The sequence below is a fragment of the Malurus melanocephalus genome, unplaced genomic scaffold (genome assembly GCF_030028575.1).
Source record: "Malurus melanocephalus ecotype Western Australia unplaced genomic scaffold, MMel_1.1 scaffold_0, whole genome shotgun sequence".
In the NCBI taxonomy this organism is placed as follows: Eukaryota; Metazoa; Chordata; class Aves; order Passeriformes; family Maluridae; genus Malurus; species Malurus melanocephalus.
This window is the reverse complement of record NW_026623232.1, coordinates 7699884-7712934: the sequence shown is the minus strand read 5'-3', so window position 1 is coordinate 7712934 and position 13051 is coordinate 7699884. Positions and strand designations below refer to the sequence as shown.

Below are 13051 nucleotides of genomic sequence, written 5' to 3'. Positions count from 1 at the left end.
TGAGAAAAAAAAACTATCAACAACAGAAGTCTGTGTTGCTGTGTCACCATCCATGTCACATGAAAATACTTCTTCCAAAATTTGGAAGCATTTTGTAAAAACATTCAGAAGCATATTGTTTTTTTTTCTTTTTCCTTTTGAAAGCAAAGCAAAGTTCCACCCTTGCTCTCTCCCTTTTTTTCTTCTCTCTTAAGAGAAAAAAAAAAAAAAAAAAAAAAAAAAAAAAAAAGAAGTTTTGAGAATTTCATTTTTTCTATTCACTGCAGTCCTGGCCAAAGTAAAGCCCTCTTTTACATTGACGTCAAGATCTTTACTAAGATTAGGGTTTCATTTCTCTATTGCAGCAATTAGCTAGGGAATGTATAAAAGGCTTCAGGGAAGCAAGCTAGGACTCCAGAAGGGAGAGCACTTTGCACCATAGGCAGATAGCAAGAGAGTGTGAGAGGAGGAAGGCAGGAATAGAGAGACGCGGAGTAGGAGGGGGGGGGGGGGGGGGGAGGAAGGAGGGGGGGGGGGGGGGGGGGGGGGGGGGGAGCGGGCGAGGCAGAGAGGGAAAGAGAGGGAGGGAGGCAGGGAGGAAGGAACAGAAAGTTTATGTACATAAACCTTTTTTTTAAAGTATTGTTGCACCTGGTAGCTAGCTTTACTGACACAGAAATGAGAGGTCTGTTCAGTGCTTAAATAGCTGAGAAACAATGGGATAGTGCAGGAAAGTTAACAATTAACAGTCTCAGCTTAAATTTTGTAACTGCGGGGAGCTGGAAACACAGCTGCCTCTCTCTTCAGCAAAATCAGGTCTCMTGGTTAAGAATTTTTGTTAACATCTAAATTTCTGAAAAATAAGCAGCTTGCARTTGAATGAGTATTGTGCAGTTATGRTTTTAACCAGCCTGCTCATATTTAAGTATCTCTGCTTGTTTTAAAGAGAGCAGCTGCGAAAGGGGTAATGAGGCTTTTGAAATGCCTTTTGCTTTACTCTTTTAAATGAGGGTACAGAGCAATAAAGAGAGCTGAAGGTATCCAGCTGAAGAGAAGCAGCAAGGAAGATGGGTCTGCTAAGTGTGGATTTGCTGATCACGCTTCAGATCTTGCCGGTCTTTTTCTCCAATTGCCTCTTCCTTGCGCTCTATGACTCTGTGATTCTCCTGAAGCACATGGTGCTGTTTCTGAGCCGCTCTAAGTCTGGGCGCGGTGAGTGGCGGAGGATGCTGACCTCGGAGGGGCTGCGCTGCGTCTGGAACAGCTTCCTCCTGGACGCCTACAAGCAGGTGAGTGTGCGGGGATGGGGACTCTCAGGTTGGGGTGGGTGAGCTGGGATGAGCATCCCGCTTGTCAGCGGGGAAGGGAAGGGAAGGGAATCACTGTGTGGTGAGACTGTCTCTTATCTGATGTTAAAGCTGATGGGAGAAGTACAAGCTGAAAAGAGCAGTACTTCTAAGTCAGAGTTAAGGATTCACAAAATTCTGGGGCTGCTGAATGCCTGTGCTATCTCTCTGTGCAGCCCTGGCCATCTAACTTAGTTTAGGTGTGCCTCAGTTTCCTCACCAGCATGAATAATAATCTTCATGTTTTAAACTATTCCAATATCTTTGTATGAGAGTAATTGTAAAATACTGCAGATGTTTTCACAGCTGTAGTTTATTTGTTTGCCATGTGAGATCCTCAGATATTACAAAAAGACTGCATCTTCAGATGGATCTCTACATAGATAGACGTTAGCTATGTAACTAGAGTTGTTTTACCTAGAGTAAAATATAGACATGAACCATTGTAATTACACTGGCATTTCCTATTATTCATGTGTTAACTTTTATATTGAGGAAGCATCCAAATAATCCAGTAAAACTGTGCACAAATTGAAATAGCTACATTTTTCCTTCATGAAGGCAGTGACAGAGGGACATGTCAGAGATTAAAAATGAACTTGACTAGCTGTCGGACAGCTGCTGCCTGGTCACTTAAGTTAATAAAGCCAATAACAGTTATGCAACATGTACTTTTCCTTTTAAGATTTCTACAAATATTACCCAGTGGTAGTACCCAGGTCTCATGAGGTAGCTAGAGTTCCCTTTTATAGATTGAAAAGGTGGACCCAAAACCATGAAATTTCTTGAACAGACCACCCAGTCAGTAAGCAGAAGAACTGGATTCAGAGCTCTGTGGCTTTCAAAACAGTGCTTACTCTGTTAATTTGTTGTCTTATTTAGACCATCTCATTTAATGTATTCCATGTGATGTCATAGGGGTCCTGTCCAAATTATACTCTATCTTCCCAAATATTTCTTTTTGTATTGTCTTCCCCTAAATTCCCTTTCACACCTCTACAATAGCCTTTGTATTTGCTCTTATCTGAAAATATGAAGAGCTGGTGGTGTTGGTGTTTGCTGGCTTTGTGATATGGAATACCATCTGCATTGCCTGAAACCCATGCCATAGGGACATTAATTTTCAGTGTAAGACAAATATAAATAACTTTAGCTTTTGCCAAATGGGTCAAGCTCTTACTGCCACCCTAGGAATCATCCAGCTGGCTACCCAAATAAAATAATGCTGAATGAAGCCCACTATTCTCCTAGCCCTTCTAGTCTTTGTTTTTATTCTTCTCCTAGACATTAAGTAAATACATTTTACAGTGGCCTTGTTAAATGGGTCAGTGAACACAATTGTTCCCATTTTACAGACAAGGCAAGGCAGGACAGTTAACACATGACTTGGTCAAGGCTCCAGTGGAAGTTGGTAGCACAACTCTGCAACAGTCAAGTTTTGAGTTCTCACATTTGCAACTTGTAGGTGGCCTGGGGTCTGGAGAAGTTGGGAACCTGTAAAGAACTGTATATCCATGAGATATTTTCAGCATATTTTTACTTAAAGTACACAAAACTGTTCATAATTGAGATATTGCATGCCTATCTGTAGTTTCCAAAATCATGCTTTGCCTTTCTTTCAGTACCATTGATGTTAACCATGGAAGCTACAGGTATGAGGAATCTGTGCTATATTTGGTGCTGGCAATGAAATTCATACCTTGAACTTTGGTAGTTTTCTTCTCTCCCTTATCATGGTTAAATCATCTAGGTTGTTCAGGCCAACTAGGCTATAAGGTTCCTAGAATGAACTCTGGGCCTCAATGAACTCAGCAGAAAAATGCATATAAACATAACCAAATTTTATCACCTTGTTCCAAAAAGAGGAAAAAGTCTATTAATTACAGCTATCCTTAAGAAAAAATGAATTGATCAGTAATTCATGGAAAGACTATTTTACTTAGTAGGATTATGGGCCATAAGGATAGAAGATCATTAGAAACTCTTAATTGTCACAGAAAGATAGTCAAGTACAGAAATCAATTGTAGAGAGAACAAAATACACTGAGGAGCAATATTGAAAGAAGACTCATCACCTCCACAATAGATGAGAAGCTTCTGCTGCTTCTGTAAGGAAGAAAAAGGAAAAAAAGTTTCAGCTGAAAAATTGTATAACAGAGTTGGAAATGATTGAAACATACCCTGCTTTGTAACATATTTAAAACACATGAGAAATAGTGAAATATGTCAAAGAATGTCCCACAAATTATATTTTTCCTTAAATCACCCTTTTCTAAATCCTGACTAGGATTACCCAGTTGTGATACTTTAATCTTAGACAATTAGTGAGAAATGAAAATAATTTGGAATCAGAGTACTATACAGCATGGCAAAATGTAGTCAATACCATAACCATGATTGCTTGTTGCTCCCATTTACCAGGTGAAGCCAGGTATTAGCAAACTACTTTAAAAGGTGCTTAAGCTCATTCCATTGAGGAGCATTTATGAGACAATAACCATTTTTCAGGTACAGTAGCAGAATTACAGATGTCTGAGATAACCAGAGCTAATCCAAGCCGAAGATTGGATCAAAGAACTGTGCTTGGTTTACTGTATTATGTGTCACTCACACAGAATTCTTCCTGAGTACCTTTCAGAACATTATTCACAAAAGTACTTGATATAAAATTTCACAGAAAAATTTACAGGAARCTGTTACAGAAAATCACTGTGGGTAGATATGTTCTAAACTAAAGTAAATTTATTACAATAAAAGACCTTTGCATTGAAAGCATACACTGTCCCAGAAATGATTTTTTTTCAAGTCTAAACAAGATATGATCTTGTGATGGTTAGAGTATATTTCAAAACAGATATTCTGAGTTACTTTCTCATTTTCTAGAAAATCTTGTTAATAATGTCTTATCCAAGTTTCGGGCAATTATTTCATAGGAAAGATTATCTAGCAACAGTTGGAGATTTTAACATCCTCAGTGGGCAAACAATGCAAAGTTTGTTGTGGTGTATGTAGAATACAATCAGTATTCTTTTTTATTGGAACATTCTCTATGACTGCTTTTCTCCACATTTTAAAATCTTACTGGAATCAAAATAATTGCTCATTTGTTTATTTTGATTTTTAATGCAAATTTTACTAATGGGTAATATATTTCTTTTTACTTCCTTAGCTCTGAGTTCAATATCTGTCARATTCAGTGTTGATATTGTCTACATTGCATCAGTGTTGTGGTTTATAGACCACCCTCCTATTATTTTCCAAGAGGCAAGTGTGTCTTACATTACAAGGGATTCTTTAGGACCAAATTAATCATCATAACAGAGATAAATAGAGTTAGTAGTCAAGTTACAYAAACTTTACATAATTGAAAGAGTGCAACTGTTTTATTGAAATAATATTTTTATATATGCATGTGTATGTGTAGGTATTTACAATCTTATGTTTGCATGTATAAAGATATATATATATATATATGTATTTGTCTCTATATTTGTGCCTATATATACATATAAAAAGGCAAAAGTACACATACATAAGCATACATAATCTGCTCTTCCAGGAGCCAGTCTCTCTCATTTCTCTCTATATGTATACATGTAGATATCTGTATATGTACACTTACATACAGATATGAATGCAGCCACAGCTACTGAAGAGAGAGGAAAGCAAGACTTTTTGGGAGCATGTTAGTGTAACTGTGATTTACATAGGCCACTTCTATATATGCCAGTGAGGTATTTGTTTTAACCTGTATGAATACTGAATGTATCTTACTCTGCAAAAATACCGAGAAAAAGCAAGAGAAGTTAAAAAAAAAACAAGAAAAGCTTTTTTTTTTTTTTTTTTTTTTTTTTTTTTTACCTGCTAAGTTATATGCTTTACTTAGTAGTGGGATTAATCTACTTTCCAAGATTTCAAAGGTGAGAAATTATTATCTTAAAATGCTTTTAAAATGGGTGCAAAAAAGGTTGAGCCCCGTGATGAGGCCTGGTGCTGGGAGCTTTTCCAGTGCCTGATATGAGCTCTGTGTTTCAGCAAGGCAGAGCTACCATTCGTAGTCTCCAGTAGAAAGATTTAGTGTTGTCTTTGAGGAAATCCTCCCTCTAATCCACCTCAGTGTAGGGTATTTAGAGGGAAGACCTTGATGGCCTCTCCCTGGAGCAGGCCAGCGCTCGGGAATGCTGTGGTGCACCTCTGGGGGCAACGTGCGCACGTGCACATGGCCAGAGCCGCGTGTAAGCGTGCGTCATGGCCTCAGAGCGATGGTGCACCTCCAGTGATGGATGGCGGTGGCTCTGTGTGTACTTGCACAGCTTTTTACTGCCTCGGAACGGGCCAGCAGCAAGCTCCGGCACGACAGCCCGGCGCAGGCCAATGGCTGGCACAGCGTCCCCGGCTCTGCAGGGAGCAGGAAGTCGAGTGGTTCGGTAAACACCCAGTGGGATTTTCCTGGGTTCTCAGGGAGGCACAGTTAAATTACCTTTGGCTATTTTTGTCTGCCTAGTAGCTACGTAATCTAAAATAAATCAGCATGCAGAGCAAAACAAAACAGTCCCAAACCTGACATGTTGAGTGCATGCCTCACAGCATTATCACAAARACATATGTGAAAGTAATAGAAAAGCGTGATCCTCTACCTGCTCTTTGGCTGTCCAGTAACTCTTTGCTTTTTGGGGAAATGTTTTAAAGGTTGGAACAAAGACACAACCTTCATGTTTACTATTTGTATTTATTTTGTCTGGCGAGGTAAGGAAGCATCTCTCTATGCATTTGACAGTGATAAAGGGAATTTGTGGAAAAAAAAAAAAGAGTCTGTTCTATAATTTCAGGGTTTCAAACTAGACATTGTGTGGTATTAAAAATATCTTCTTGGTTTTGCAAAGTTTGGCTTTAGTAGAGATGTTTTCATTGACATTTGCAAATGAAAACAATCTTGAAAGAAGTGAGAAAAACCAAACCAGACCACAATTAAAACTTCTCCTGCAGTGTTGGGAACAAAAATTCAACAGGATTTGGGCTTGACATTGTAATTATTATTAAAACTTTGTCATTATTATTAATATATAATCATGTTTGTTATGGTTGTGTCTGAGGACCAGTCTGGGCCAGGGACCCACTGTACKAGGCCGTGTCCCATCAAGAGGAGCAGGCAGTGGTCCCACTGAATTTAAGWGTTCAAATATTCAAAAGAGACAAAGGGGAGGAAAAGGACAATGAGGACTTCTATCCCACGTGGGGTCTCATCCCATTTCATTGTGCAGATCTAAATTCACTTCTTACACATCACCTCTTCGCACTCTTCCATTTTCACCCTTATGTGTAAAAAAGTGACTGAAAGGAGTGCTTGCCTGGTTGTCAAAGCCTTGTGGAACCCCCTTTGGCTGTGATAGACACAAAAATTGACTAATGGGCACTAGTCAGGAGGAGGATCGTGCATGGTTCTTGCCCTCTGGCTCTACCTCTCTGTCAAAACCACCACTGTGTATTCATACAGTGCTGAAGCTGAGTTAGAAATAAAAGAGTAAAAAACCATCATGTAAATTTATATCAAATTCACTTCACATACTGAGTAACAAAAACTGGTGAAGGCCTCTGTCACCTGTAGGTAGAGCCCAGTGGCTGCAGTGTAGTAGGCCATGCTCCCATCTGAGGGAAATATAAAACCCTTAAGAAGCCTTCTCTAGGCTCCCCAATCACAGGAACTAAAATTAACTGGAAGAGTGCAAGGCAAAAGGTTCTTTATGCTTTCCCTATGCCATGCATACTCATTTGTGGGACTGGCAGCTTTTAAATGGAGAGGGCAGTATTTGACTAGTTATTTTTATCTGGACTGTGCTCTGTTAATTTGTCTTCTGCTTCCCTCTGTCAGCTCCACATACCTGATCCTAAATAAAAGACTCGGGGAAAGCTTGAATAATTTATAGTCTCTACTCTCTGATTTGAGTTATTCAAGTTGCCACCTTCCCAAGACAAATGGAGAACTCCTGCACCCTTACTCTATTCCAGATAAGGGTCTTCTGTAATTTTTATCAACTGCAAAACTCTAGGCCATTTAAATAAAACAAAAATAATAGTTTGTAGAATTCTCCAACCAGAGTCTAACTATGATTTGGATGAAGTTTTACATAGCTGAAATGGATCAAATCAAAGTAGACAATTTGAAAAAATGCAAAAGGCTKCAGGGATTCAGTTCATTACCAGTTGCTGCACTCCAGCCCCAAATACAACGTCCATATTCAAATGACTAGTATCACAAACTGCTAATTGTCTGGCATCACCTATTTATTTTAGGGGATTGACACAGGTAAGTCTGCCAAACTGTATGAAAATCCCTGATGCAGGGAATGAAAGCTGTATTCCAGTGCACAGGATCCCTGGAAGGTTATGCTAAAGTAGATAAAAACAAAACAGGAAAAAAGAAGAGGTAAATGAGGAGGCAATGTTTTGTCCATGGGGCTTTACGCMGTCCTTATGGAAAATGTACTACAAAGTCAGCAGTATGCGCTATTTCCAGCCTGCAGTTTATGAATCGAGCTTTCTCTCTGCTCCTAAGCCTCCTTCATTTTGCAGGCTGTGTGCTAAAGCATCAGCAATCTTATTCCTTTCTCACTCTACATGCAGCCTGAGAACAGGCTGTCAGGCAAACACAAAATTCTCACAAATGGTGCAAGTCACTGCTTTGGTGCTGCTGCTTGCCCTCGCTGATGGCTGGTCTGGCTCTCAGATTTGGTTGGCCTGCCTTGCGTGTCCCATGCAGGCTGTGTGGGAGGGGATGTCTGCGTGCTGCCCAGTTTCTACCTCATTCAGAAGGCTGGCACCAAATGGCCAAATATTCACGCACAAAAGTACGTGATTATGGAAATGCTGGATTGCGTGTGAGGGGATTTCTGCTGGTTTGTTTCTCAGAATTTATATTTTGCCTGCCTTTGTGTAAGATTTCAAAAGCAGTTTGGCTGAATACATGGGTGTTTTTGTTTGTTTTCTCATTGCGTTGATTTTCTTTTCCAAGAGCTATTTTTTCTTTCAATAAATAACAACAAAGAAGACGGACAAGGCCTACAATGCAGATGATCAGCAAGGATGATATTGTCATCCTGTGTCAATCGGTTCAGAGACTGGTGAAATAAACAGTCCCTTGGGAACGTCAGTGCTTCATCAAGACCAATTAGTGGATCTGCCCCTGCTGCTTATGTTTAAGCATTAACGACTGGGCAGGGCTGYTTTTTGGAGTGCCTGACACTGGCATGGAACAAGGCACCGACCTAATTACTTCTCTACAAGAGCAGAAAATGCCTCGTGAATGCCTGCTTGGCAAGGATGTCTCATTAAGGGGAAAAAACCCAACACAAGCACTCCTAGAAACAAAAATTGAAATGATAGGTAACCTGCGGCCATGAGACTTCCTTCATGGCTGTGGGAAATGAAGAGAAACTTCTGTAAGGTGATATATAGATGTATAGATAGATAAGGGCTTCTTTGTACATTGTTTCCAGTCTTTAAGGGGAATGAGAGACAGAACTCAAACTTGCATTGTTGAACAGAAAATATGTTGTCACCTTTGGTATCAATGTTAAATAGGACTTGAAGGGCTTTCCCATGTTGGTGTTTGATGGAAGTTATTTCATTCATCTGATTCTTCATAGTTTGCAAAATTGGCCTAGGAAATTTAAGGGTTTGGTAGACCTGAGTGAGGAGTTGGTAATGAGTATGTCATGACACATAGCCTCTCTTTGTGCCTAAAATGATTGAGAAGAAGACTCTGGTTTCCCAGCTCAAGAGTGGTGGCTAGATATTTTCAATCATGATAGTTTTGTTAAAACCAGAGGAGTAAGTGGAAACAGCTACTCAGGTACTTCTTTGGTCCTGAGCAGCTCTTCTTTCCTGACTTATAGATGCTTGTTTTTACTTTTATTTTTCTTCTCCTCTGAAGACTGACAGCAAGTATCAGAAATTCAAACTGTGCTGCTTAATTGTGATTTGTGAAATAAATTACATGTCATTACCTCTTTTCTTTGACTGGATGAATATATACTCTTAAATCCTGAGGTCCATTATTCATCCGGGGAGTCGATGCGGCACAAATATTTACATGTCAGGCTTTGTCYGAAAGGCACATTTTGACCAAACTAGCTCTGAAACAGTATTTATGGTAGTGCAGGAAGAGTTAAGCTTCTTAGATGGGGAGGTATCTAGTGCTTGTGCAGATGTAGATATGTTATRTTTCTTCAGATCTGTCCTTTTTCAGGAGTCATCAATTTATCACAAATTGCTGAATTGTTTAGTTGGCTTCTGGATTGAATGCAGCCCTCAGGGTGATTATATGGATGCCATGTGATCTTTGACCTGTGTATTTCTTTGTTCAAGTGCAGAYCTTTACCTTACTCACTCCTGCTTTGCCTATCTTACTTCACAGAATGACACAGAGAAATGAGGTTATCCATAGTTGACCAGAAGACTACCTGCTATCTGCTAAGGTGTAGGTGGCCTTAAATGCTGTAAGATGCTTAATGCTGCTTCTTAAAAAAAGACCCTGAGCCTCTGAGTCTCCCTCTCCAGACAGATTATTTCTGCTCAAAAACTGGGATATTGTTATTTTCTTTCTTTGAGTTCAGTGGACAGCATACACACGTCAGGTCCTAAACTCAGGTGTTTCAATCCTCTTGCTTTCAAAGGCAAAGGACAAGGCTTTTTAAAAACTGTTACCAGGGCTCTAGCAGATGGCAATGCTGCAGTTCCAGGCTTACAAGGGTGGGGAAAAAGGGGCTTTACTTTGCTGGGGCATCATTTTATTCTCTTGACTGGGGTGCAGCCTCATGTCCTCTGCTCCCAGTAGTGTGATCACCACATACTTAGCCCRGAGAGATTTATGGGTCTCAGGCTGTCTTTCTCTTTGTGATTCTCTTCCTTGCTGATCCCTGACTGATAATGGCAGCATGGCTGTGTTTCAGGTTGCCCTATAAAAAAAGAGTCAAAGTAATGCTTATAATCACGTGTCAACATGCTGTGAGACATTCTAATATAGCTGTGAAGTGTGGTAGCTTTAAGGGCTGTATCTTACAAACTTGGTTTTGATTAGACTCTTACTTCTCTCATTATTCTGATGAAATAGTGCAGAGTCATGAATAACTGGAGATTTGTTCAAGATAGTCAGGTTTCTGATGGAGAAATGGAGGATCCAGTACCAGCAATCTACTTGCATTTGGATCTATATGCAGCAGAAACTGCATGAGTTTAGTATTCAGCTGTTCACTCAGTTTCTTACTGCATCTGATTCCTACATTTCATCTGGTACCCTAAAATGTAAAGTAAAATAGAAGTGCACCAAAAATCAGTTATTTATTCAGTTTTTAAACAGTTCTCATGTAGCGTTAACTTCTATAGCCTCAATTGCAGTGTAGCTTCAGAAAGAGATATGTAAAATGTAAAATTCAGAGTTTGTCCCTGTAAGTTTCCTTTAAAGCAGCACTTCTGAATAGCCAGGGAACAGGGACAGAGTCAGGAAAATACAAAAGGAWAATTGCATTGTTGTACTAGAGGTTGATGTTAAAAGCAGAGATCATAAAAAATTAATCATATTATATAATGTTTTGCAATTCTATAGTGGGTATCAGCTAAGGATCTTGGAGCCCTYTGCAGGCTCCACCTTATTCTGGCATTCCCTTCTGTCAGTTGCTTTGATTCTGTATTTTTTATTGACATGCAAATAGCAATCATCAGGCCAAATGACCTTTCCATAATTGCCTGTTGTGTCTGAGTTAGATTGAAACTGGAGCTGAGAACAGTTTATTTTCACCTCATCCTACTTCAACCATCATATAAACTTTCCTGTTTTCCTGCTGGCTTTCCTCCCCCCCACCAATCATCTTGTAAAGAAACATTGTAGAAGAAGGAAATGTGTCACTCAATCACTGATGAAATTACTCCAAGTGGTTAGAAGAAATTTTAGAGAGCACAGTCTTGGATGATCCACTGTCAAAGATGTATATATATTAAGTGGGCATCTGCAGAGACCTCCTGTGTTTGGTAGTCTTGAGCATTTTCATTCTTGGACTGCAGGATGAAAGAGAATATACAGATCTGCAAACCTCTCAAAATTGAGAGGCACTATGTGTGCTGTGAAGATAAGGAATATAATGCAGAATGATTTTTGAGAATTGGAAACATGACTTAAGCTGTAGGCTGTAGGCTCAAAAGGGACCTAGATTTTATAACATCTTGCTAGCTAAGCCCTAATCAACATGATTTCTCATTAAAAGCCAACACCTAGAATATATAAACAGGTGTAGTCTGTGAGCTACTTCATTAAATGAAGTAATTGTCTAATCATACTGAAAATCAGTAAAAACACTGTTGAAGTTTTGAACAGTGCGCTTCAAGAATGAGGTGAACCAAGCGGAGAGAACTCATGGAAAATGCCAGCACAGAAAACCCCATATCTCAGTGAGAAAAGTTAGAAGAAATTTGAGGTAATCTGTCTGAAAGCAAATATGARTCTCCAGATACATAAAGGGGACTGGACAGACTTCTGATCAAATGTTCTAATATTAATGAAGATACATACTTGTCAGGAATGTCTGAACATTTTCCTGAACTGTGAGGAAAATTTTCCTGGAGGTGGACTAGATGAATGTTTTGAAGCTGCTGCTTTTGATGGTTTGCTGTGTCCTCATGTGCCCATTAGGTGGCTACTCTGAACAGGTGACTATTTGAAAAGAGTAGTCATAAGCATACTGCACAAGCAAGTCACACTAACTTGCTATGTTTTGATTTGTTCTGCCATCAGGTCAAACTGGGAGGAGAAGCTCCAAACTCCAGTGTAATCCACATAGCCAAGGACAGTGATGGTGGCAGCAGCAGCTGGAAGAATGTTGGTGGCAAGTGTGGAACCAAATGCCACCTTCTGGATTTTGCCAACTCTGAGCGGCCACTGGTGGTCAACTTTGGCTCAGCTACCTGACCACCGTTCACAAGCCAGCTGTCAGCCTTCAGCAAGCTGGTGGAGGAGTTCTCTGGTGTGGCTGACTTTCTGTTGGTCTACATCGATGAAGCTCACCCATCAGATGGCTGGGCTGCCCCTGGAATCTCTCCCTCTTCATTTGAAGTTAAGAAACACAGAAACCAGGAAGAGAGATGTGCAGCTGCTCACCAGCTTCTAGAGCACTTTTCGTTGCCACCTCAGTGCCAAGTGGTGGCTGACTGCATGGACAACAACGCCAATGTGGCCTATGGGGTTTCATTTGAGCGAGTATGCATTGTGCAGAGACAAAAAATCGCCTACCTGGGAGGCAAAGGTCCCTTTTTCTACAACCTGCAAGAGGTTCGGCTTTGGTTGGAACAAAACTCCAGCAAAAGATGAAATCCATTCTCTACAGGAGTTATGTCAGCAGATGTGTCCCTTTAAGGTGATGCAAGAGGGAAAAAAAAGAAAACATATGCTAGTTTAATAAAACCTTTCAGATGATTGCAGGAGAACACATTTGATAACAATGTCAAGTGAAAGAAAATAAAAATCTAGCTCCACAGAAACACTGTCAAGTGAAAAAAATACCACTCCTGCTCTTGGTATAGGACATTAGAGGTGAACAGGCTTCTGTGAAATGGTGATGCTGGCAAGAAGTTAGGATGGTGAGATAAGACCTGTGTCCTGGAAGCCTTTGTCCTGGGGTAAGCCAGGGGAAACGTTTCTGTTTTGAAGGCATTTCATGGAAAGGCTATGCTGCACATTT

The 13051-nt window shown here is 40.0% G+C and overlaps 1 protein-coding gene across 2 annotated transcripts; it reads left to right on the top strand.

Moving 5' to 3' along the window:
* The first annotated feature begins 539 nt into the window (after positions 1-539).
* On the top strand, positions 540-12754 carry DIO2 (iodothyronine deiodinase 2). Of its 2 annotated transcripts, none has more exons than XM_057380907.1 (2): positions 540-1268; positions 12109-12754. In XM_057380907.1, exons 1-2 carry the CDS (start codon positions 1047-1049, stop codon positions 12724-12726), a joined length of 840 nt encoding a protein of 279 aa, XP_057236890.1. In that variant the 5' UTR covers positions 540-1046; the 3' UTR covers positions 12727-12754. Both variants share the same exon structure in this region, with proteins under 2 accessions (XP_057236890.1, XP_057236972.1).
* Positions 12755-13051: the final 297 nt, after the last annotated feature.